Raw genomic sequence first — 22,325 nt, forward strand, 5'->3', positions numbered from 1 at the left:
AAACATGTTTTGCTCAATTGTGAAAAGTATACACACACACACACAAGTTAAAACTCTATGCCCAAGATCTACAGAGCAGTTGATTTTTTCCCCTACAGCATTCAGACAGTAGCATTGGCCCCTTATATATATTTACATCTACGCCTGCCAGGCTGTCAAAAAGCAGTTCCCCAGTTGGGCTCCACTTGGTCTGCTGGGATGTAGTATATTGCTGTATCCAGGTGATGCAGTAGTTCTGTAGGCTGACATACAGGGACTGCCAATTACTTGCATGCAACCCCACCCTCACAACACTGGAAACACTCTGGAGAGCGCCTTCAGCAACAGGACTATAGGACATGCTTGTGTGCAGTAAAGTCTAGGATTTTTTTATATATAAAACAAAGTTTCTCATTTTCTCTTCAACACAGCATTATTCAGTAATAGTCCCTCTAAAAAGAGAAACAAATAATTAAATAAATGTTCATCACCACACTGCTTGGCTGTGGATGTAGTTCCTTTTCTAGTACTACCAACATGGCAGCAGTCCAGAAAGCCATGCCCCCACTCCTCCGGCCCAGCAGGCAGGCAGATAAGCCCCAAATGATGTCCGTGTCCATTCACAAGTCCCCATTATAATCCCAGAGCAGGCTACTTCATTAAGAAAATCAATAACATATCCCACTGAACAGGGAACAAAAACGTTCCCATGTACAAATTAAAAGCAATCACATGTGCACATTATAGTTCATTGAATTAAATCCCAATTAATTTGAAGTTATAAGGGAAGCAAAAAAAAAAAAAAAAAACATTGCATTAAGTTAAATCTTTACTTCAAGGCTGAATGACATTAGCTACCCCTTTAGGATAGAACTAAATCCATAACTTATATCCTGCTTGAAAATAAAATAAACAGAAAACAAAAACAAAGCAAAATGTAATTAAGGTCAAGAGAGGCTCTTGAAATAGCTGGATGGCTCCAATCATATCCATCAGGTCCACAGCCGAGACGTACGCCAAAGCAAGTGGGCTTTCTCCTCCTCTTCCACTGTCCATCAGGTGAATAGCAAAGACAGTCTCACTCCGAGGACTCTGGCTACAGAATGTCGATAGCTTGGTGCCGCTTGCCATAGTCCACTGCATGGTCTCCAGGACCTTCCCGGTCGTCATCATCTAAAAAGCAAATTTAAACTGGTTGGGCGGGATCAGAGAAGAGACTGCCAGATGATTCTAAAACGCACAGCTGCTGAATGTCATTGAAACAAACCTGCAAGTGCAGGACTGCACACAGCTAGTGTAGCCACCACAGAGACTTAAATTAAACCCCCCCCCCCCCCCCCCCCCCCAGTCTTATATGCAATTTTGCTAACCTGTAAAACAAGGTATTATTGAGGTGCTTTTCTTTTTTTGTACAGTTTATGATTTGTTGGGCTCATTAATTGTTGGTGTATTTTATATACACTGCATTTAGAAATGCAACCCTGTTCATGTTACAAATCATGTTATTTATAGCATGTGGTGGGGTTGCATTGTGACTCTGCTTATTGAAGGATCATGACAACTCGTCAAGATACTTTTTGCCCATAGCCAAAAAACTAAACTCGTATTTATAGCACCGTTTTGTAGGCTTTCATACCCAATCCATAGAGCACCTTCCAAGTCTGTTTAACAGTCTCCTTTCAAGTAATACTCTCCATGTTGAGGTTAATGATTGATGTATGATTATCTCAAAGCAAAAGGATATGATGAAATGGACAACACCCCCAAATTGTGCATTGTGGGACACCCACTCACTCCCACAACTCCTCAGTGGATGTTCTCAAAGCTCTGAAGCAGTTTAGTTTTTAAAGCTCCATTTCTTACACACAAATGCCAGCATACATATTCTGGCCTCATATGACCACCATCACTGGTACAAGGTGCTTCAAGAACACAGGACTAGAAGGTAACTAGCAACTTAAACACAAAAGGAAACGTCAGTTCAAAAACAGATGCTATAATAATGCTGAACAGTTGAATAGCAATCTGAAACCAGTGTTTTACAAATGTCTCCAGATTATTATAGTAGATAATCTAAACAAATCAAAGGCATGCACATGTTTTCAGTGAGTGGCTAACTTTTTTGTTTAAATAAAAACACCACCACCACCACCAGCACCAGTGGCCCATAAATACTAAAATTACCTACAATTATCTAAAATTTTTATTTTTAAATAAGTAAAACACCTTGAATCTCAGAGATCTGATACAACTCATCAGTTTTGGGTCAATATCAGCAAAATAAATATATGTTTGATCAGATTTTGATGGAAAATCCGACAGCACGTGAAATCCAGGCTGAAAACTCTGCAGCAGTGAATCATGTGCAAGATCAGCCTGGTCAGTTTGAGCAAGTCACAGTGACAGCTATGCCAGTCTGGGTACTTTATACACCACTGTAGAGTCCTCTTTACACAGATATTATTTTGGCAACCGGAGACAAAATTGGCGTTTAAACACTGTTCAGTGCCATGGACCAATGACCAACAAATTTGTTTTTTAATTGGTTCTTTTTTCAAAGAAAAAAAATGTAAGACGTAAAAGAATAATGTAAAAGAAGTTTAGAGGTAGGGAAGAGAGAAAGCGTAGCAGAATCCTGACAGCCTACCAAGTTTTCAGGCGAAGTGGAATAATACGAGTGAAGGACAGAAAAGCTTGCTGGTGCCCTGAACTTACAGGGACAGGTCTCAGAGGAGGAGGAGGCAGCAGAAGTGGGAGTGGGTCTGAGGGGGTGGGGTTGGTGGCACAGACGGGGAGTTGGGTGGGGGTTTGTAGAAGAGGTGGCGGCGGTGGGGTTGGACTGGGAACTTGATGGGAAGATGGCAATGATGAGGTTGGGGGGGGTGTGTCTTGGAGGAGGTGGCGACAATGATGAGGTTGGGGGGGGGGGTGTTGTCTTGGAGGAGGTGGTGACAATGATGAGGTTGGGGGGGGTGTGTCTTGGAGGAGGTGGCGACAATGATGAGGTTGGGGGGGGTGTGTCTTGGAGGAGGGTGGCGACAATGATGAGGTTGGGGGGGTGTCTTGGAGGAGGCGGCGACAATGATGAGGTTGGGGGGGGGTGTCTTGGAGGAGGCGGCGACAATGATGAGGTTGGGGGGGGTGTCTTGGAGGAGGCGGCGACAATGATGAGGTTGGGGGGGGTGTCTTGGAGGAGGCGGCGACAATGATGAGGTTGGGGGGGTGTGTCTTGGAGGAGGCGGCGACAATGATGAGGTTGGGGGGGTGTGTCTTGGAGGAGGCGGCGACAATGATGAGGTTGGGGGGGTGTGTCTTGGAGGAGGCGGCGACAATGATGAGGTTGGGGGGTGTGTCTTGGAGGAGGCGGCGACAATGAAGTTGAGATGGATAAGCAAGGCAAGCTCCATCCACCGTACCCCATACGGGGCTCACCTTGGGCATCTTCCTCTCCACCGTCACCATCCTCCTCCTCGTTGTAGGCTAGCTCAGCCTGCTTGTCAGCCTCGTACTCGCCCACGTTGCCGTCGTCCCCGTTGTAGTCCGCTAGCTTGGAGGCGCCGCGCGGATCTACGGGGGACTCGTTCTCGTCAAAGAACCGGCCTGCAGAGGCAGAGCGGGGGGGAGGGGGAGGGGTTCGTCAGGATCGGGAGGGGCCAAGGGAAGAGGAGAAAAGGAAAAAGAAAGAAGGAAGAAAGGAAAGGCAAAAATTAGAGGAAAAGAGAGCGAGAGGTCATTCAGGGATAAACGGTGTGTGTATGTGGGGGAGCAGTGAAGGGAATGACCAGCAAGAGGGAAAAGCAAAAGGAAGAGTGATGGATTTGAATAGGTATCAGTAAGGAGGAGTTCATTAGCAACAGAAAAGGTAACAGGGTTAAATGATGAAGGTAGCCAAGGAACAGTGGAAAGGAGTAAGATGCAAAAAGAGGAGGAGGAGAAAGGAGTGGAGTTGAGGTGGGGTTGGGTGGAGCGGGCAGAGGGCGCAGCAGGAAGGTGAGCGGAAACCAACCCATCCAGCTCATCACGCATGGGGACAAAAGACAGGGGAGAGAGACCAGACACTGGAAGGGTCTGCTTTAGGAACCTTCTGGAAGGGTCTGCTTTAGGAACCTTCTGGAAGGGTCTGCTTTAGGAACCTTCTGGAAGGGTCTGCTTTAGGAACCTTCTGGAAGGGTCTGCTTTAGGAACCTTCTGGAAGGGTCTGCTTTAGGAACCTTCTGGAAGGGTCTGCTTTAGGAACCTTCTGGAAGGGTCTGCTTTAGGAACCTTCTGGAAGGGTCTGCTTTAGGAACCTTCTGGAAGGGTCTGCTTTAGGAACCTTCTGGAAGGGTCTGCTTTAGGAACCTTCTGGAAGGGTCTGCTTTAGGAACCTTCTTTTCCCTGTTGTGTTCTAAAGAACCGTATGAACAAGGGGGAGCCGATTTGTTATCAGCACTGTGGGATAAACAGCTGATGATACCAACCCCAGTTTGAACTCGTTTTTTGAGCTAGCTGGAGTAGAACGCCTTGCTTGACTTGACTGCGTCACTTTACACCCACCCCAAGAAACTTACTCTGTCGGTGGCGCAGTGGCCCCACGACGGCTGGGTCCCGATCAAGGTGAGGCTCAATGGGGTTGGGCAGGACCTGGGCGGGGCCTGGCGGAGGGGGTGGGGCTACTCCCTGGGCCCGCTGGCCATCGGGACCTGGACCATGAAAACATCCATAGAACATCAGTCTGACAGACATATCGGGAGGTATCCCAGTGGCATCTGTGGTGCAACCCAACCAGAGCTTAAGAAGATGCCCGATAATCAGCTAATGAACTACAGAGCAGGAAAACAAAAGCGTTCCCAGAGACGAGCACCTCAAACTGTGTTATATAAACAACATACTTTCTATTACATTAGGCAATGCCCTCCACTAGAAAGGAAAGCAAGTATTTTATTGCCTTTGCATTACTTTTCCACACTTGCAGCCAGAATAATCTAATCATGGCAATGTGTAAAGAAACTCAATCCGGCTGCCTTCCCTGTACTTCCTCCTATCTTTTAAAGCTTGGACATTCAACAGACATCAAGGCAAAAGAAATCTGGAATCAGTAAGCTAGCGGTCTGACTGGGAGCAAGGAAAGTGGATTAGAGCCAGACCCCCACCCCAGTGTGTACAACGCCACAATCCCCCCCCCCCCCCCCCCCCCCCCCCCTCCCCATTTATCCGCTCTGCATTTCTCAAACCTTAAGCAGAAACCCTCATCCTGTTGAGTGGGCTTTGCTCACCTCTCAGCTGCCCCTGCTGTTCGCCGACCTCATCCACCTGCATCACCACCTTGCTGTCCTCACCATGGTCTATGGGCTTCTCCACCACCGGCTGGGGTACCTGTTGTTGGATGGGGGCAGCACGTACCCCCCCTATGGGGCCCATACCGCCATCGTGGGGCAGCTCCGGTCGGTCTAGGGGAAGGCTGCGGACCGCCTCATCAGCGCCTGCAGCTCCACCCCCTGCTTTGGCCTCAGGCCTAGCTCCGCCCCCTGCACCGACATGGGACCGCTCTACCTTGCCCGGCGCAACTTCCTCCACCAGCTCCAAGCGCTTCTGTGTGATAGCTGGCTTCTTCAGGGCTGATGGAACATGAATACATCAGGTTAATTCACTCACACACGTTAGACGTGCATGATTGTTTATTTGTAGACCCCCACTAAAATTAGCTGGAAAAACGGGTAACTTTCAGCCATGGTTTCTCAAGAAAAATAACGTTCAACGCTTGGACCAACTCAGCCTCACAAGCCTAGTCTAATATACTAAGCCAATAGTGTGTTAATAGAATGGTAAGCACTGAATAGGTTAAACCTGCTCTCACTGAAATGAAAATACAGATCTTACAGAGTTCATCATCAAACAGCACCTTGCTAATGTCAGTTTAGGACTCTGGAGCCTCAAATTCCAAGAGAAATGAACATTTGTAATCTCCAACAAACATGCATCAAAACCCAAGAACGCCAATGTTCATTAAATTTCTCAGAAAGAAAAATCACATGCACAATGTTCACATTTGGCACGTCTCCATAGCACCAGAAAAAAGCAACAAGCTCTGGCATTAAACTTTTGTGCAGCCAAGACGTGTATCGGATAAAAAAAAAAAAAAAAAAAAAAAAAAAAAAAAAAAAAAAAAAAAAAAAAAACCATGCTAACAATCTACTTTTTCCTGCATCTCCCAGAAAACCCGACATTTCACAGGAAAAGGCAGATTTTGTGGTCCATGATGCAATTCTTACACCCATGAATTTGTCACAGCCCTACACATTTGTATACAGTAGAACCGACATGACAGAATTTGTGCTTAGGAAACACAAGTTGATACATTTTAGGGGTCAAACTAAACTTCGGATTTCTACCTTGCTTTACAAACTGCAACAAAAACAGGGATTTGGCTAAAAACAGAAATAATAGTAATAAAAAGATGGTTATTTCTGCGATGAATAGGCCATTCTACAGTCTGCCAACGAAAAAGCAAAAGTATTCCAAGACAGACTGTAGCTTTAAACTTACACCTGCTATATGTAGGTATTTTCAGCTATATGCTTAGCTATTTAACATTCTTTGCAACGATTCACTAGACCAGGAGCTGATTCCTGCTCAAGCACAGGTCAAAGCTCAGGTTACTTGAACATGACCAGTGATTACATCCTGATGCCCCTCGTGCGTCTTGGTTTACATGACTGGGGACAACATTGTGAACACAGACTGAACGCCGACCTGGATAGTGAAGATCCACTTATAGGATTACACTTAATCTGTGAAAAGTATAAACAACTGCTGCTAAGAAACTGGTTTAAATCTATTACTCACTGAACTGCACATCATCGATCTTTCCAACTTCACTGTCCTCAATGCCAGGCATGCCTGCATCACTCCCGAGCTTCCCCATGTCCTCTGTAACAGGTGGGCGAGAGAGCAACCACACACACACACGACAGAGAGTTGAGTCCAGGATCACTGGGGTGATGAGCTATTCCCAAAGGTGTGCGCGCGCGCGCACACACACACACACACACACACACACACACACACACACACACACACACACACACACACACCTTTTAGACGCGGGCTGTCATGTTGACGGGTGGCCACCGTGTGGCGCTCTGCTGCAGCCTCTACCTCCGTACCTCCTTCAGCCACACCCACCACTGCTCCGGCCTTACGGGTGTCCAGTACGCTCTGGGGGGAAAGATGATATGATCAATTATGAAAACCTGGTAGAGGACAGTCAGAGAGAGAAACCGAAGATCACACATTCATCAGTTACACAACAAGTGTTCTGGATACTCTGGTTTGCAGATGTTCCAAACTTGCTCCTATAGGCCAGGAGGCAAAAAGATGGTAGTAGGTGCTTTGATAGTGCAGCCTACAGATAACAGGCTAGAGGCCTTATTTGAATAATGTGCAAATCACAATTGTTTGGATCACCTGAAACAAGGTCAGCAAATCCAAATGAATGTTATGGGTGTATTCTAATGAACTGCATTCTGATGACCTGAAGAATAATTATACATTTGTTTGACACATTATAGACGCCATTGCTTTGAGGACGATGGAGGTACCCGTCTGAGTTTGGCCGCCTGCTCCTCCATCATCTTCTTGCTCTCCTCGTACTCGTCTTTGAGTTGTGCTATCTGCCGTCCACACTGTAGGCTGCGGCACACGTGAGGGCATTACAGAAACCACCAATCAGACAGGGTTGGAACAGCAGCATTTGTATCAAGAAATAACGAGAATTTAATTTACTTTAATGGAATGAGTCAAGTCAAAAAGGCACGTGAAATCTCGTTTTAAAAGGGTCCAGATTTACAAACATTAAAATAGGACAAAATACAAAAAAAAAAATGTAACTTCAACTATAGCTGAAAATATACGAACATGTAACGAGTTGGACAAGTTCACGTACACATAAATAATTCCACAAGCACAATTTCCTTGTACGTGCTGTAGAGGTGTAGGAATCACACCACCCATCTGCCCCACCCTCACTCACCCCTCATACTCCAGCTTTCTCTCCAGGGTGGTGCTGTTTTTCTTCATCTCCCTCAAGTGATCCTCCTGTCTAATGATCTCCTGCTTCAGCTCCCTCACCTGCTCTGTACACACACACACACACACAGTTTTGCTTGAGATGCAAGATCAAAGTTAAGGACCACTAATGATTAGTGCTTCATTAATGCCTGAAAGGTAACCACAGCTATACTAAAGCCACGATTACAACATGAAAGCGATTTACCCTTTACTGTATTACCAATGCTTCCCAGAATAAGAAACAGCACCCTCTAGTGGTCGATGCTTACCTTTCATCCTGAGAATTTCAGACATTTGGGCTGTGACATCACTCTGCAGCTTCATCTATGAAACAGAAGGAGGAATCAGGAGTGAACGCTGGGATTGTGGTCCACACAGTAATCGTCATTTAAAATAATTAGCCTATATATCTGCAGAACACTCAAGTTGTACAATACTTTGCACATTTTATACATCACTTTTTGCTTACCAAAGAACAGCCCTAATGACACTTGGATTTGATGACCATTATTTTGTCAATATACAAACCCTTGTAATTTACTATATACGATATTAAAATACCCCAAGTCCAAATCTTGTTCTGCATTTTGTGATGAAATGTAACTGGTTGGACACCGTCACCACACATGACTGACTCCTCCGTAAGTGAAAGGTTGGAAGCATTGCCTGGACCTTGAGAACAGATGAACACCACAGCTATACAGAATCCACTTTATTTATTACTAGATACGTGTACTAAACATTCCATTTAAACGTTGCTTTTTACATAGTCTGAATACATAAATTCCATCTTTATTCCATCTTACAGCACCACTGGGAAATGTGTTGTGCAAGCTTTATTCAGCAACCACTTCAAAACCTCGCAAACTAAACTCCACTGCAACTCGAGTGTGGCAAATCACTGAGAAAGTTGCTGTTCACTAAGCAGCAAATGACAAAAGCTCAATCTTCAGTCAATCTCCAGATCTTTGCCTGCTTAACAGCGCGAGTGTGGTTTCTCAGATGTGACTGGGAATATGGATGGGCAGATACTGATCTCTTAAAAGGTGGAAAGCCTTTAACATATGGTAAACAGCAGTGCTGTGAGAGTTCAAGAAAGCTCAAATCTAACGCAACAATATATTGCCGTTTTTGAAGGGGGGGTGAGAAAAAAAAAAAAAAACACCTAAAGCAAGGATTCTCATGAATGATATAATTCTGCTTTGCGGAGCCAAGCACACATTGAGGAGAAGCTGGTATAGCATTCAGTTTCTCTACACGTTTCTCATGCATGCACGCACGCACCCACGACTGCAGTAAGCGCACAGGAAAAGAGCCGAGAGCGTCTCGAGGATTCCCCCTGACCTCAAATCCTCTCCATGACATCATTGTTCTGAGAGCTCCTGCACACTGCAGCAAAATCCACACAAAAGCAGACCAAGAGGGGAAAGCAGACAGAACATGGGACCAGACCAGCAGAGACGGACAGAAGAGATGCGCCAAAAGCATACAGCAGGGGCCTGGTGCAACAAATGAGGTGTTAATTTAATGAGCTAACTGGTTCCTGCAAGCATCATCTGCTCACAACAATCTGGTGCAACGCGGGAGGCGAACATGCCCATTCAAATCAGCAGTCTTAAAGAGGTCCCTTATCAGGCATCCTGTACGTGCCATCTGGAATGTCTGTAGCAGCTATCTTCGTAATCTGATCCCAATCGGGGCAGCTACCTGGCATGCTAAATAAAACATTCTGGATATTGTCAGGCATGCTTGACTGATTTTAACAAGATACAGGGGAGGAAAAAAAAAAAAAAGGAAAGAGTTTACGAATGGCCCTTACCAATGCTGGAACCAAAATCCCCAAGCATGGCAAAATCGCAGGTTATCAGCCAGATAAAAACCCAAAATTGTGCTGGACTGGAACCTACTAACCTGTGACATAAGCTGGGATTCTACTGTTGGCTAGTAAATGTTGTTGTTCACCCACATTTCTGCCATTTACAACTAAAAGCACACAAGCCACAGCAAATAAGTCAGTATAGAATTAACTAATTAAATTCTGTAAAAACAGACTAGCTCAAAATCACATATATTCAAGTCAGGTCTCTGCACACAGCTGTCTTACCTGGTGAATAAAAGGCCATGTCATATCTGCCTAAATCACTTCACGATCCTTCATTTTGTACCTGACAGTTCCAAACCACGAGACTACAGGAAGCTGGAAGACCTTCTTCCAAATGTTGAAACCCAGCCTTACTCTTCATTATCCATTAACCAGCGTGAACAGCAGGACTGTAACTCTAAGCTTTTCATATTTGTGAAGCATTGCCAAGTGCACCAAGCACACAAGTCTATGCATAAAGCCAGTCCATACAGAGTAGGTCCACATTGAAATCTAAGGGGCAAGAGGGGGAGAGAAATAAGTGTCCCAAAAACCTATAGATCGTAAAAAGGTTCTGCATCACAAAGCATATTAAGAAATCATAAAACAATATAAAAGTAGGATGGAATGGAGTGCAAGAGACTCACCTGCTGTAAGCACCAAACCTGGCTATAACTGTTTTATATATGCCTCATGGTGCTGGTTTCACAATATCCAAAAAACAAAACAAAAACAACCAAAACCCCCAGGACTGCATTTCATTGCCTTGTAGGTGCAAGGTCAAAAACTGACTGCTAATCTTAATTTCAACTAGTTTTGTGAGGGCCGCCTACTTTATAGACCAATAGCCAAAATAAGCCAAAATTCCTTTTTGGTGCAATTGCTAGCCTGGTTATTGAAGACTTTTTAATGAGGAATTTGCTGAATTCTTTGGTAGAAAAAAAACTTCACTCCCACATTCCAAATCTTAATTACAGACAATCACCAATATCTCATTTTCATTTAGCACATGCAAGTTGAAGGCACTCCCCTTGTTTGTACATGCATAAAGATGCTACAGATGATAATCGGGAGTTACAGTGATAACTTAGTTCATCGAGAACTCTAGTTTTGTCCTAACTAGATATTTAGGCATAATACTGCGAAGTCGTGGTCAGAGGTGAACTTCGGTATATAGCCAGTGTGTATTTTATTTAAAATAATTAACACCCTTGAGCCAGTGTGTCTTTGGACGTAGATGCCATGCAGTTTTGCTGTGTAGATAATTAAAGTCTAGCTCTTACTTATGCATAGAAACGCAAATTGACAATAGGGTTGCAGCGGTAACCCGGTTTCACGGTATACCACGGTATTAAAATGCACGGTTATCATACCATGTGCGTTTGCTTATTACCGGTAAAAGGCAAGCTAGCGGAGAAACTGACCCGCGCATGCGCGACTCCGCTCCGGTTCAGCAACTCAGTACACAGCGGTGAGAATGGCAAAGTGCATCAGACTTAAATTTTATAACAAAAAAAAAAAAGAAAAAAAAAAGGCTAAACTAAAATCAGCAGTGAAAATGACGTAATCGCGGTGGCCTCGCACGCTGTCGATTCGCGAGGTCGCGCACCTCACTAATTTTGTAACTTCGCACACACCGCGCCTCAGCGCAATGAACAAAGTCATGTTTGCAGGTAGGGCTGGTTATCGATTCAAATTCCAAGAATCGATCCGATTCAGATTCTGAAGATTAAGAATAGATTTATTTCGATTTAATCGATTCGATCCAATTCGGGGTTTAGTGTTATTAAAAATGTATTTGAGCCGTTTCCTGACTATGTACAGAAGCAACATGTTAAAACTAGTATTATATCGATATTAATCAGCAAATAGTTACTGGTAGTTGGTAGTTACTGATGGCTGGAAGACTGGTGAAAAGGGTCATCATAAATCTACCTTCAAGAAAGGTAATAAACAGGACAATAAACAGTGGACATCTTTGAGGTGTCTATGTCTGCAACAGTGGACTCCTACTGGGACACTAACCAGTGCATTATTATTATGATAATTAAGAATTCACCCAAAAGCTGTTGCTACCAAATGCATTTTTATTTTAAAAGTGCTCACACTTAATAAACTGAAAGTATAAAATGTAAACGTGTATTTTTCTTTAAAGTGCGGGTGCGTCTTGCGATAGTCCCATCAGCTAGCCTCGTCTCGTCACGTGGGGTTTGTGTGTTCGCGCAGCGTCCTGTGCTCGTCGTTGTTTAAGTCCATTGACTGACAGTTAATAGCTGCGTTGGTTGACATCTAATACCAGACGCTCAAACGTGAACGCAAAACTCTCGACAGCAGTATTAAAACCTTTTACCTTTGTTTATTTTGTAACGTCAAAAGTGTCTATACTGGTGGGCGTATCCTAACGAATGTCGGGGCGGAGATACAGTCTCTGGCGGAGATACTGTCCTGCCTACCGGTTCTAATGCGCATGCTCTGGCTCCAATTTTCAAGATGGCAGCATCCGTGCGGCCATCTTGGTGGCTTCAAAAACTCACAATGGGAGTCAACGGTGACGTACCGTCCATTATATATATATATACACAGTCAATGTTTGAGTCACACACGTTCTATGTAAACGTGTTTTATGTGCGCTGTCTGCGCTTCGGTAAATGTAATAAACCTAACGATTTGGAATGTGCAAAGGATTGTCTCATCCATCGCATTGCGCCCAACGTTACAAAGAACATTTTTTACTTTTTTAAACTGTAAAAACACTGGGTAAACTGTCAGTGACATGGACTAACTGTAAATAGTCACCGACACTGGATAAACTGTCCTTCTGCTTTTAGATTGCCGATTTGACTATCGTCGTTACCGTCACTGTCCGACGCCATGTTGTTTTACAGTTAGTTAAACCGAGCACGCCTGCGTGAATTCAGTGACGAGGCAGGGGTAAAAGTTCACTAAAAAATATATATATATATATTTTTAAATTTCGATCTTTGGACGTACTAATCGATTATCAGATCATCATATGCGAATCGATTGTGAATCGGAAAATTGATTTTTTCAACACAGGCCTATTTGCAGGGTTCATACACCTTCACAAGGTGGAATTCAAGCACTTGTACGTCACTTTCAAGGTCAATCATACCGTGAAAATATCATACCGTTGCAACCCTAAAGACGCTACAGATTATATTGTCGATTATGTGTGGATTAACAAGGGGATTCTGATTCTGCCAAATCTGTCGCGGCTTTTAGCCCGGTGCTGCTTACACAACTTTTTTTGTGTGCTCTATAGTACAGAAAATAGTCATTTTTATCTGCCTAAAAGTCATCAAATCCTAGGAGTCGCAATTTCTCAACGAAGGCACAACAGCATATTGTGCCCATCAGTTAAGCCTCAACACCATATCAAGAACACCTAGTGACCGACACAAGAACAGCCTAATCTGCGTAACAGCCAAGGTCAGGAGGATCTTCAGAGCAAGTGATAATGAAAAGGCCATGCATTTGTATCATCATGTCTGGACAGTTGTAATGCACACCAAAAGAACCTATTTCTACTCCACAGAGGGCACAGAATACAAATCATAGTTCAGGCAAATATGAGAAACCATATTAAAACATAAATCCATAGCATAAGCTTAAATCCTGCACAGGATTCTTGGGTCATCCAGAGTCAACTGTCTAATCCTTTGGCTGACCTTTGAGTGTTTACATGGATTTGCCCTATCTGGCAGCACAATTACTAAGCATGTACTCAACAGTGTGCAGATCAACTGATTTAAAAAGTGGAACATAAAAACATGCTGGTCATCTGGAATTCTCAGATGTCCTGAGAGATTGAGGATTTAAACATTCAAGAAGGGGAGACCTTTTTATTCTATAAGGACTTGGACATTACCCTGCTTTATCGTGTCAATATTTTACTGTGAAAAACCCACTTTTTGCTGTACTTATTTCCACATGTTTATTGTGTAATATTTTAACTTCAGTCTTTCATCTTTTAATTTCTGTACATTTTAACTATTATTTTTACTACCACTGCTACTGTTAAAACCATATTTCCAGATTACTTACAACGTGAAATCTTCAAACGCAAAAACCCTAGCTGAGCAGCAGATAATTCTCCAACATGACAAAATCACATTTTCTCCAACCACAATCTCTACACCCCATTTTTGGGCATATTAAAATCCTAGGTTATAAATAAATCTCTTATCTATCCGAGAGTGACTACTGTGGCCGGCATCATTTAAAAGCAAGCAGCAGGCTTTGCTTAAGACACAATGATCATCCCTGAACAAACTATGCCTTGAACAAACATGCACGATCCGTCAACATACAGTTCAGACGAACGGACACTCCCCCAATGATTGCGGGCCTGCGAAACTCCAAGGGAGTCCAAGGCGCATATCAATATGCTGGGAGAACAAAGGGAGGAGGGGCTGCCCTGGCTGTGAGCACTGGAGGGACCGTTGTGGCCTTCTCAGGCCTAGCCATGCAGATGAAGCCCTGACAACCAGGTCTCAGCTGGGTCACGTAATGATGGGGAAGCGTGGGGGTTGAGACAACAAAGAGGAGTGGAGCAGGAGGGATCCTCCGATCACGCTCACAACTCCCCAGACCTACGCAGCTTTTTTGGCACGGTCCCCGTAACCCGTGGAGATGAGGGTCAACCTAGACCGCGAGGCAGGACTTCACGGACAACCGCCTTGAGGGCGGTTCACAGTGGGCGCGTTTGATGACCGAGCCAATAGTGGTGAGAAGACAGAGCGTGCAATCAATGTTCACGTTTCAGGGGTGAACTGAGAAGTGGACATGTAAAATAAATAAATTTTAAAAAAGAAAAAAAAAAGAAAAAAGGAGATATGACACAAATCACGCGCTCATGTGGAGAATTAAGTCGACCACATTAGACTGTCCAATCAGCACTTTGCAGTAAAGTGCTTCTCATAGAACCCCTCCCTCCAAGAGCTCCGGTAAAACGCTGCCCTGAGCATCCTGCTGGTAAAGACAAGACAGCCACAACACAAAAGGCAGCAGATTTGTAAACATACCTCCACGACCCAGTGTCTTGTATGGCTATGATTACCACATATATTCCAACAATTCATGTACTTTTTTTGCCGTGGGGCTAAGCAGAGCTTTACATCCTGGAGAACAGCAATTTGCTCCATTTTTATATGCCAGATAAAAGGATTGTTGCTGGGTGGGGAAGGACGAACTCAAGAAACTGGAAAAACCTGCACATGAGGCTGCTCCGGGTCGCCTTTAATGTGCTGCATGAGAGACGGATCTCTACACCTGCACTACTCATGTGAATGCTTTTTAAGACAGTGAAATAAATGTAGGGCTCACAATCTTAAAAGCTGCAGCTTCCAGTAAAAAAAAAAAAAAACCCTGTCATTTTCAAAGTGATATTAGTTTACATTATTTAAATTGCACTGTCAAAATCAAAGGAAAACTTGTTCAAGTCCTTTAGATTTACGGCATTTAGCAGACGCTCTTATCCAGAGCGACTTACAAAGTGCTTTGCTTCTGATCACAATACATCCTACAAAATAGTACAGATAGGCCAGAATTCAAGACACCATTGAGTCAGACTACTACTAAACTACAGGAGTCAATATCATTACCTAGTGTTTTGCAAGTTAGGCATTTGCCAAGAAGCACAAATAACCATAGACAGACATACAATTTCAGAACACGGCAAGTGGCAACCTTTAGTAGATTGGTTATATTGTATCGTGTTAAAAAAATAAATAAATAAATAAACATAAAAGGAACAACTTCATTTGACATCCTTTGTGGAATAACGCGTTATCTACTGAGAATAGTTATTTCACATGATATACTGTAAACCTTACCTCAAAATACTGGCAGTGAAACTTAAAATAAGTAACTCAAGTCACAAAAATTAACACATAAAACTCAAAACTGTCTTACTTAACCTCTAAATTAAATTTCAAAAGAACAATGGGTCAGGAAAGTAGGCTCCTGGACACAACTGAACTACCCAACCTAAAATCTGATTTTGTGTGATTTTTAGAAGCCCCAGAACCAAAACCCCACCAGCAATTAATTTTCTGTACTTCATCGTCTTTCTTTTGAACTCCTGGACACACAGTTATAGGTCTGCAGCTATTTGGCCCAGTGTTCCTGATGTGGTCTCAAAGGGGCTTTGTGTTCGGTCAGAATTTAGATAAATCAAAAGCAATCTCTCAAACTTAATAAATGCCCGAGATGAATGAGAACATGTAGTTCTAGATTTGAACGTTGGAGCTGCCATTTAAGTTTTAAATATCGAAAAATGTGAAATCCACACAGTTTAAAATTTAGATGAACTACATTCACCTTTAGTTCCTTGACTGAAACACAGTGTCTAATGACAGGTTTTATCGTAACAGTAATTCAAGTCACCGTTGTTAAGTCTATGTACACATGGTTCATATTACACCAAGGCTGAAAATCGGTGAGGGACAATAACGTGTTATTTGCATCGCAGGAGCAGACACCAAACGCGCCCACCTTCTCGTCCCCGCACTTCTTGAGCAGCGCGTCGCGAGCCTGCAGCTTGCCCTCGAGCGCGCCGTAGTCCCCGTCCTTCTGCTCCATCTGCTTCCTGTGCGCGTCCACCTGCAGCACCAGCTCCGAGTTGCGCTTCTCCAGGCGGCTGCGCGCCGCGTCCGTCCGCTTCACCTGCGTCTGCGCCTCGGCCAGCTCGTCCAGCACGCGCCCATGCTTGGCGGACACGGTCCAGTAGTTGTAGGACAGCACGGCGATGACCACCACGAGCGCGACGAGCAGGAAGGACGGGAGGCGACCTCCGCGCCGGTTCGCCCCGAACCCGACCATCACGAGGCTCGGCTGTCTAACCGCGGGAAGGCGAACAGCTACGAGCCGCACACTCTCGACCGCCTGGTCCGTTTCTTTGCCGAGAGAAGCCGAATTAAAACCCTTTCACCCGTTCAAAGAGCGCTCATTCTGTTGAACACACTCCTCGTTCGGTTCGGTTCGGTTCAGCGGCAGGATGACCTTCAGTACGCGGCTCCGTCAGACGGGAGTTCTTTCTTCCGCACAGTTGGCGAGTGCCGGTTTTTTTCTTCCCCCCCTTGTTTGCGCTCGTCCGACGCCAGAGGATGAGACGCGTCAACACGGGCGGTGCGGCCTAAACTCAGACGTGGCTACGCGACCCTTCAAACCGCATATAAATACATCACAACACCCTCAGACCACGTCTTAACGTCCACGGCACCGCGGGGTCCTCCCCCAGCACCACCACCAGTGAGGCGGGTATCAGCTGGCTGCGCTACCGTACGTGGACTACGCAGCTAGCTGCCTCAACGTGTCACTACCGACTATCAGACGCTAGCAGAGCTGGGCTGACTGACGCTAACGTCAGCTAGCATACCTACGACGTCGGCGGTACCCAAAAGCGCCCAGTTCTCACAAAAGTGCTTTTACTGTGTGTTTATTTTAACGACCACAGCGCGTCAACTAAGCCATTGAAGTGTCCGAACCGAGCAGCTAGCTCGCTCGCTCCTGTTCCGCTCAAAACCCCCGGGCGACCGCTAACGTGGAAACGAGCGTCACTGGAGTGAGAGAGCGCGCGCGCGCACTCGCACGCGCGAGTCAACCCGAATCGCGTGCACCTCGACAGCTAGCCAGCAAAGCCAACTCGGCCGAGCTATCGCTAAGCCACCTTAAAGACCTTCCGTTCGGTTATCCGCGCTAGCTTACTTAGCTTAGCCAGCGGTTAGGACTGCGATGCAGCCGATTTCTGCCCTCAAACGCCAAACTAAAGAGCTAGCTAACCTTACCTCAGCGCTGACAAAAACTCGGTACCAAATGGAACCGTTGCCATGTATATTATTGTAGAAAACAAAAACATATACAACCAAGACGTGCCGCCGCCGTATTTTTGTGGATTATTTCGACCAGTGACAGTGAAGACGCCTTAACGAGGTTCAAAGAGCCTGAGCAGCGTGTCAGTCTATTTGGACACAAGTGGCATCTGCACAACCCAATCCGTTAACACGACGGTGGAAATTGAACGTTACTGATTGGTTAGTTGCCAATCTGCCACTTCAGCTCAATGATGATTGGACATTCTAAAAAGGGGGCGGGGTGTCAACGGCATTAATTGGAAATGCAGTTGACACCCCGGACAGAGAGATATATAGTTTCTCATCTGTCCGGATCCTAGACTCTGTACATACTGCTTATAAATACTGTAATACGGACAGGCGTGTGAATAAGATATAAAGCCGATGGTCATGCTATGACCATTACACATGCTCTATTGTTTCTGAAATATATTAAGTAAAAAAAACTAATAACTTTAACTATAGGCAACAACGTCTTTTTTCTTATAGAATCTCAAAGCTTAATGCAAATGTTTTGCGTTTCCCTGGTTTCTTGTTTGATGTTAGGAGGTGAAACGCTTCCTGACGCATCAACAACGTAGCTGAGCTACGGCAGGTAGTTAAAACTATCTGCTGCCATCTGGTGGACAAAGGGGTAATTTACACATCATAAACTAACAATCTTGTTTCTTATTGTTGTAACAGATGGATGACGTGTGCATGATATACTGCAGATTGGATCCTGCCTGTTCAGTTGAAAAATTGCATTTTTGATAGACTTAGTTGTGACTTAGTAAACTGAGTGATTGAAATATCACAAATAATTGACCTAACACACAATGGGAAACTATAATCAGCTGTTCTACACAAGACATCAAAAGTTTTGTTACACATTATGTTTATAAGAAAATTAGCCTCAGATTCAGGGCAACAGCATTTGGACATACAGAATTACAAACTGATATTTTTTTATTTGTAACACTGAAAAGAATCATATCACACTGAGGTAAGATAAATAATCCAGCGTTGTGAAGTTCTTCATCCTGTAGTGGCACACAATGAGTGACAAAGGTCTGTCCTAAACTTCTCACAATGTCTGCAGGAGTGGGGAGCCTAAACAAGACACAGTTTCTCAGAGTCATCTGTTTTTCCTGCACCTAGAGTTTATTTTTTCCTTTCCCCTTGCACAGAACTCCAAACTCCAAACTTGCAGATATCTTGCCCCTTTGACATCAAAACTAAAAAACACACCCGTAGAGGTGAACATTCTTTGATGTTTTTGTTTTGTTGTTGTTGTTTTTTTTTCTGCCCATTTTTGAGCGTGAGCTGAGAGATCCTCCTGGGATGACTGGACCGAGTGCTACTGTTTCTGCTGATGAAAGCTAGGACCCAGCCTTGGCACAGTGCTTGGGAAACAGGGCCTCACAGGCTCCTGGTCCCGGGCCGAGTGTGCGCTTTGGGTCAGAGTATCGTCTCTCTGCACACGCTGACAAGGCTCTGGGGCCGGCGAGGACGGCGGAGACACGGGCTTCCGGGCGACTCGGTGCGGCCCGGGGCCCGCGGTGGGCGGCAGGGGGAAGCGGAAGGTGAGCTAAGCGCTCCACAACTGCGCAGGTGTAGATCATCGTGAGCGTTCTTTCTGGTGCTGTTCGCCACTTGCCTGGTCTGAGACATCACCTACGCAGAGAGTTTTAAAAGCAGCCTGTAAGCCAGTGGTGCTCAATCCAGCCTGCTAGCCGGTCCACAATTTTGTTCCACTCTACTGCAATGTCTAGTCAAGCTAATTACCATTTTTAATGCATGGTAATGTTTTGATAAGATGTGTCATTAACCTTATACAGAATAAAAACGTGGACTGGCTGTAAAGCCTGGACACCTCTATAAAACTCTACCAGTAAAACTCTACAATAGTAGAACTCCTGTATTTTACATGTAAGTCTTAACCTTGACCTTCATTAAGGCCACTTCACTGGGACATTTGTCTCACCTGATCCAGAATAGTGGCACTAAAAATGGCCTCCTCCATGTGCCTCTCATCAGACTTGATGACGCACTTGATGCTGTTGACTACCTGCTGCACCTCGGGGGGGAGGGCACAGCTGGAGTGGTCCAGGAATCTGGCCACCAGGATCTTCGTGTCTTTGTAGGTCTTGAGGTCTGCCAGTGAGCGGGGGCGCTCAGAGGAGGCGGGGCGCAGGGGGCGGGCCTTAAAGCGCAGGTCCACCTTCCCACCCTCCTTCTGTTTCTTGGCTCCACGGCTGCTGTGCTTGGTAAACCGGGACGCCGTGCTGCTGCAAAGCTCTACAGAGGCTGAGGGGGAACCAAAAACAGAAATGCAGTAATTAAGATATAACTTTAGCCTGATACACACTCTCTGAATGAGAGATGCAAACATCTGCACAACAGCACCTCCATCTCACCTGAGGAACCTGAGTAACAACTACAAGACATCAAGGTAAAGTACAAGTAACTAGGTACTGTCCTCCTGCATGGTCAAATTCATGCTCCTAGTGCAGAAACACCCCTCCCCACATGTCCACCGCTGTGCTGGGTGAAAGGATGAAGCCAGTACCATGATCTGAAGGGGTCTGTGGGGACTCCTCCTGTGTTTGGGTACCAGCAGGACAGCCACAGGTCTCACCTGCACACACACACACACACACACACACACACACACACACACACAAACACCGCATTTGTGGAGAACTAGAACTGAAGCTGAGCCCTCTGGCTTTAGTGGACACACTCTCTCTCTCTCTCTCTCTCTCTCTCTCTCTCTCTCTCTCTCTCTCTCTCTATATATATATATATATATATATATATATGTATATATATATATATATATATATATATATATATATATATATATATATATATATATATATATATAATTGCTACACTGCTGCATTCAGATAGTGGTCCTTCATCAGCTGTGCAAGTAAAATGCAAGATAAGCACTTTGCAAAGCTGATGAAGGACCTCTGTCTGCACAGTCCTGTTTCTCTGGAAACCTTGTTGTACTGCAATACAGTAAAACTGTAGTTACAGGATCCCCTGCAATCTTCTGGAGATCTGTAGTTTTACTATGTTCCCTCTTAGCTATTTAAAGACTTCAGAATGTACTCATGGGTCCCTGGGCTGGGAACCGAGAGGCCCTGGTGTAATCTGAAGGGTGCAGGGAGAACTCCAGAGTGCGGAGACGCTCACGTACTTCTGGCTACGGAGTTGCAGGAGATGGGGTCGCTGGTGGAGCGGACGATCCGTGCCAGCGTGCGGTAGCGGGCGGCTCTGAGCGTGCGCGGTCGCTCGCACGTCACGGAGCTGCTGTGGGCTGAGGTAGATGAGGAGGAGGATGATGAAGAGGCTGACGGGGACCAGACGCTGAAGCAGAGCCGTGCACTTCGGGCCCGTCCGGGAGGGGACGGCAAGGAACAGGACGGGGGACTGGGGGTGGAGCCAGCCATGGCCGCGGGGGGTGCGGCTCCAGGGGAGGCGCACGGCCAGGGTTCTGTGGGCGGGGCTATGGGGAGAGTTAGCTTCTCATTGGCCTGTTCTCTCGACCACGCGGAGGGCGGGCTGACCGCAGAGCTCTCGCCTCTCCCGGGTGTGGCGGCGCTCTCCGAGGACCAGTCGGGCGGGCGTGCGACGGTGTCCTGTGTGACAGAACCCTCGCTGCGGGGGTGGTGCCCGTGGGGTTGTGCAGGAGGGTGGAGCAGGGAGCAGCCTCCATCCTCCAGACTGCCACAGCTGCCACCGGCCGGGGGTCTGCGCAGCGTCGCGTACGGAGAGAAGTCGGAGCCCAGCACCTCCAGTGAGCACAGGTCCCCCGAGGAGCAGCTCTGGTCAGGGAGGTCGTCCAGCTCTGACACCATCAGGGACGCACTATCCACCGATGCTGTGACCATGACACAACACAGAATTCTGGGTGTCTGTAGCTTTGTAGTCTGTAGTGTGGAGCAAGGTGCGAGCAGTACCAGTGTTGTGGGTTTCAACACCAGAGAGCAAAGCTACAGACATACTGATAAATTTGTAAGTGGATCTGGAGAAGATTGTCTGCCAAATTCTTTAAATGTAATTTGTGTGGAAGACATATTTGTGTGGAAGGTAATGACATTACCATGACAAATGACATATTACATATTTTAATATTTCATCATGTAAATGAAAAATGTTCTTTGCATGATCTAAATACAAAGTCTAAAGCTGACAGGTTTGTGCTCTGTTTCCAGATTGGACTAAGATATTTTCCCACATTTTTCTCATTCAGAACCATCTCCCAACCTTCACCTACAGTTACTGCTCTTAGCATAACAGAAACATCAGCTATAATCTGCTCTGTCGATGGTGGTGCCAGTGGCGGTCTTGGACTTGAAAGTTTAAAGCAAACTAAAATCAAATTGCTAATGATGGAATATCCCACAATGCGCAGAAGTCCACTTGTCTGGTTTGCTGTAGCTACATACATCTTCAAACCACATACAGAAGATATCATAACCTGTATAATGGCTAATAAATAAGCGGAGACTCCATTTCAAAGATGAATGTAATGCACTTGTTTGCTAGGCTGCCTCACACACGGGGGT

General features: G+C 45.4%; 2 protein-coding genes across 3 annotated transcripts in view; both read right to left on the reverse strand.

Annotated features, from left to right (window-relative positions):
* Positions 1-6: 6 nt before the first annotated feature.
* Positions 7-17,841, reverse strand: golm2 (golgi membrane protein 2). 2 transcript variants are annotated; one of them, XM_076999475.1, is made up of 10 exons: positions 16,406-17,841; positions 8,298-8,352; positions 7,991-8,093; positions 7,560-7,650; positions 7,053-7,176; positions 6,805-6,888; positions 5,235-5,576; positions 4,530-4,661; positions 3,412-3,579; positions 7-1,152 (listed from the first exon to the last, which is right to left on the reverse strand). In XM_076999475.1, exons 1-10 carry the CDS (start codon positions 16,730-16,732, stop codon positions 1,076-1,078), a joined length of 1,503 nt encoding a protein of 500 aa, XP_076855590.1. In that variant the 5' UTR covers positions 16,733-17,841; the 3' UTR covers positions 7-1,075. The 2 variants fall into 2 exon arrangements, with proteins under 2 accessions (XP_076855590.1, XP_076855599.1); XM_076999484.1 differs by lacking the exon at positions 3,412-3,579 and having other exon boundaries at positions 16,406-17,840.
* An 845-nt stretch (positions 17,842-18,686) lies between these two features.
* Positions 18,687-22,325, reverse strand: part of fam189a1 (family with sequence similarity 189 member A1) — a 116,301-nt gene continuing 112,662 nt past the window's right edge. The window contains exons 9-12 of the mRNA XM_076999463.1: positions 20,954-21,637; positions 20,315-20,383; positions 19,730-20,052; positions 18,687-19,419 (exon numbers count right to left, since the gene is read on the reverse strand). Of these exons, the coding sequence (XP_076855578.1) occupies positions 19,204-19,419; positions 19,730-20,052; positions 20,315-20,383; positions 20,954-21,637 (1,292 nt within the window). The 3' untranslated portion in view covers positions 18,687-19,203. The remainder of the gene's footprint in view (positions 19,420-19,729; positions 20,053-20,314; positions 20,384-20,953; positions 21,638-22,325) is intronic.

This window comes from Brachyhypopomus gauderio, chromosome 1 (genome assembly GCF_052324685.1).
Source record: "Brachyhypopomus gauderio isolate BG-103 chromosome 1, BGAUD_0.2, whole genome shotgun sequence".
Taxonomy (NCBI): Eukaryota; Metazoa; Chordata; class Actinopteri; order Gymnotiformes; family Hypopomidae; genus Brachyhypopomus; species Brachyhypopomus gauderio.

Coding starts and splice junctions, on each gene's coding strand:
- golm2 (XM_076999475.1), bottom strand. CDS start 16,732: ATGGTCGGGTTCGGGGCGAACCGGCGCGGAGGTCGCCTCCCGTCCTTC. Junction 8,353..16,405: donor AGAAGTGCGGGGACGAGAAG/GTGGGCGCGTTT, acceptor TCTGTTTCATAG/ATGAAGCTGCAGAGTGATGT. Junction 1,153..3,411: donor TGGAGAGGAAGATGCCCAAG/GTGAGCCCCGTA, acceptor TTTGCTTTTTAG/ATGATGACGACCGGGAAGGT.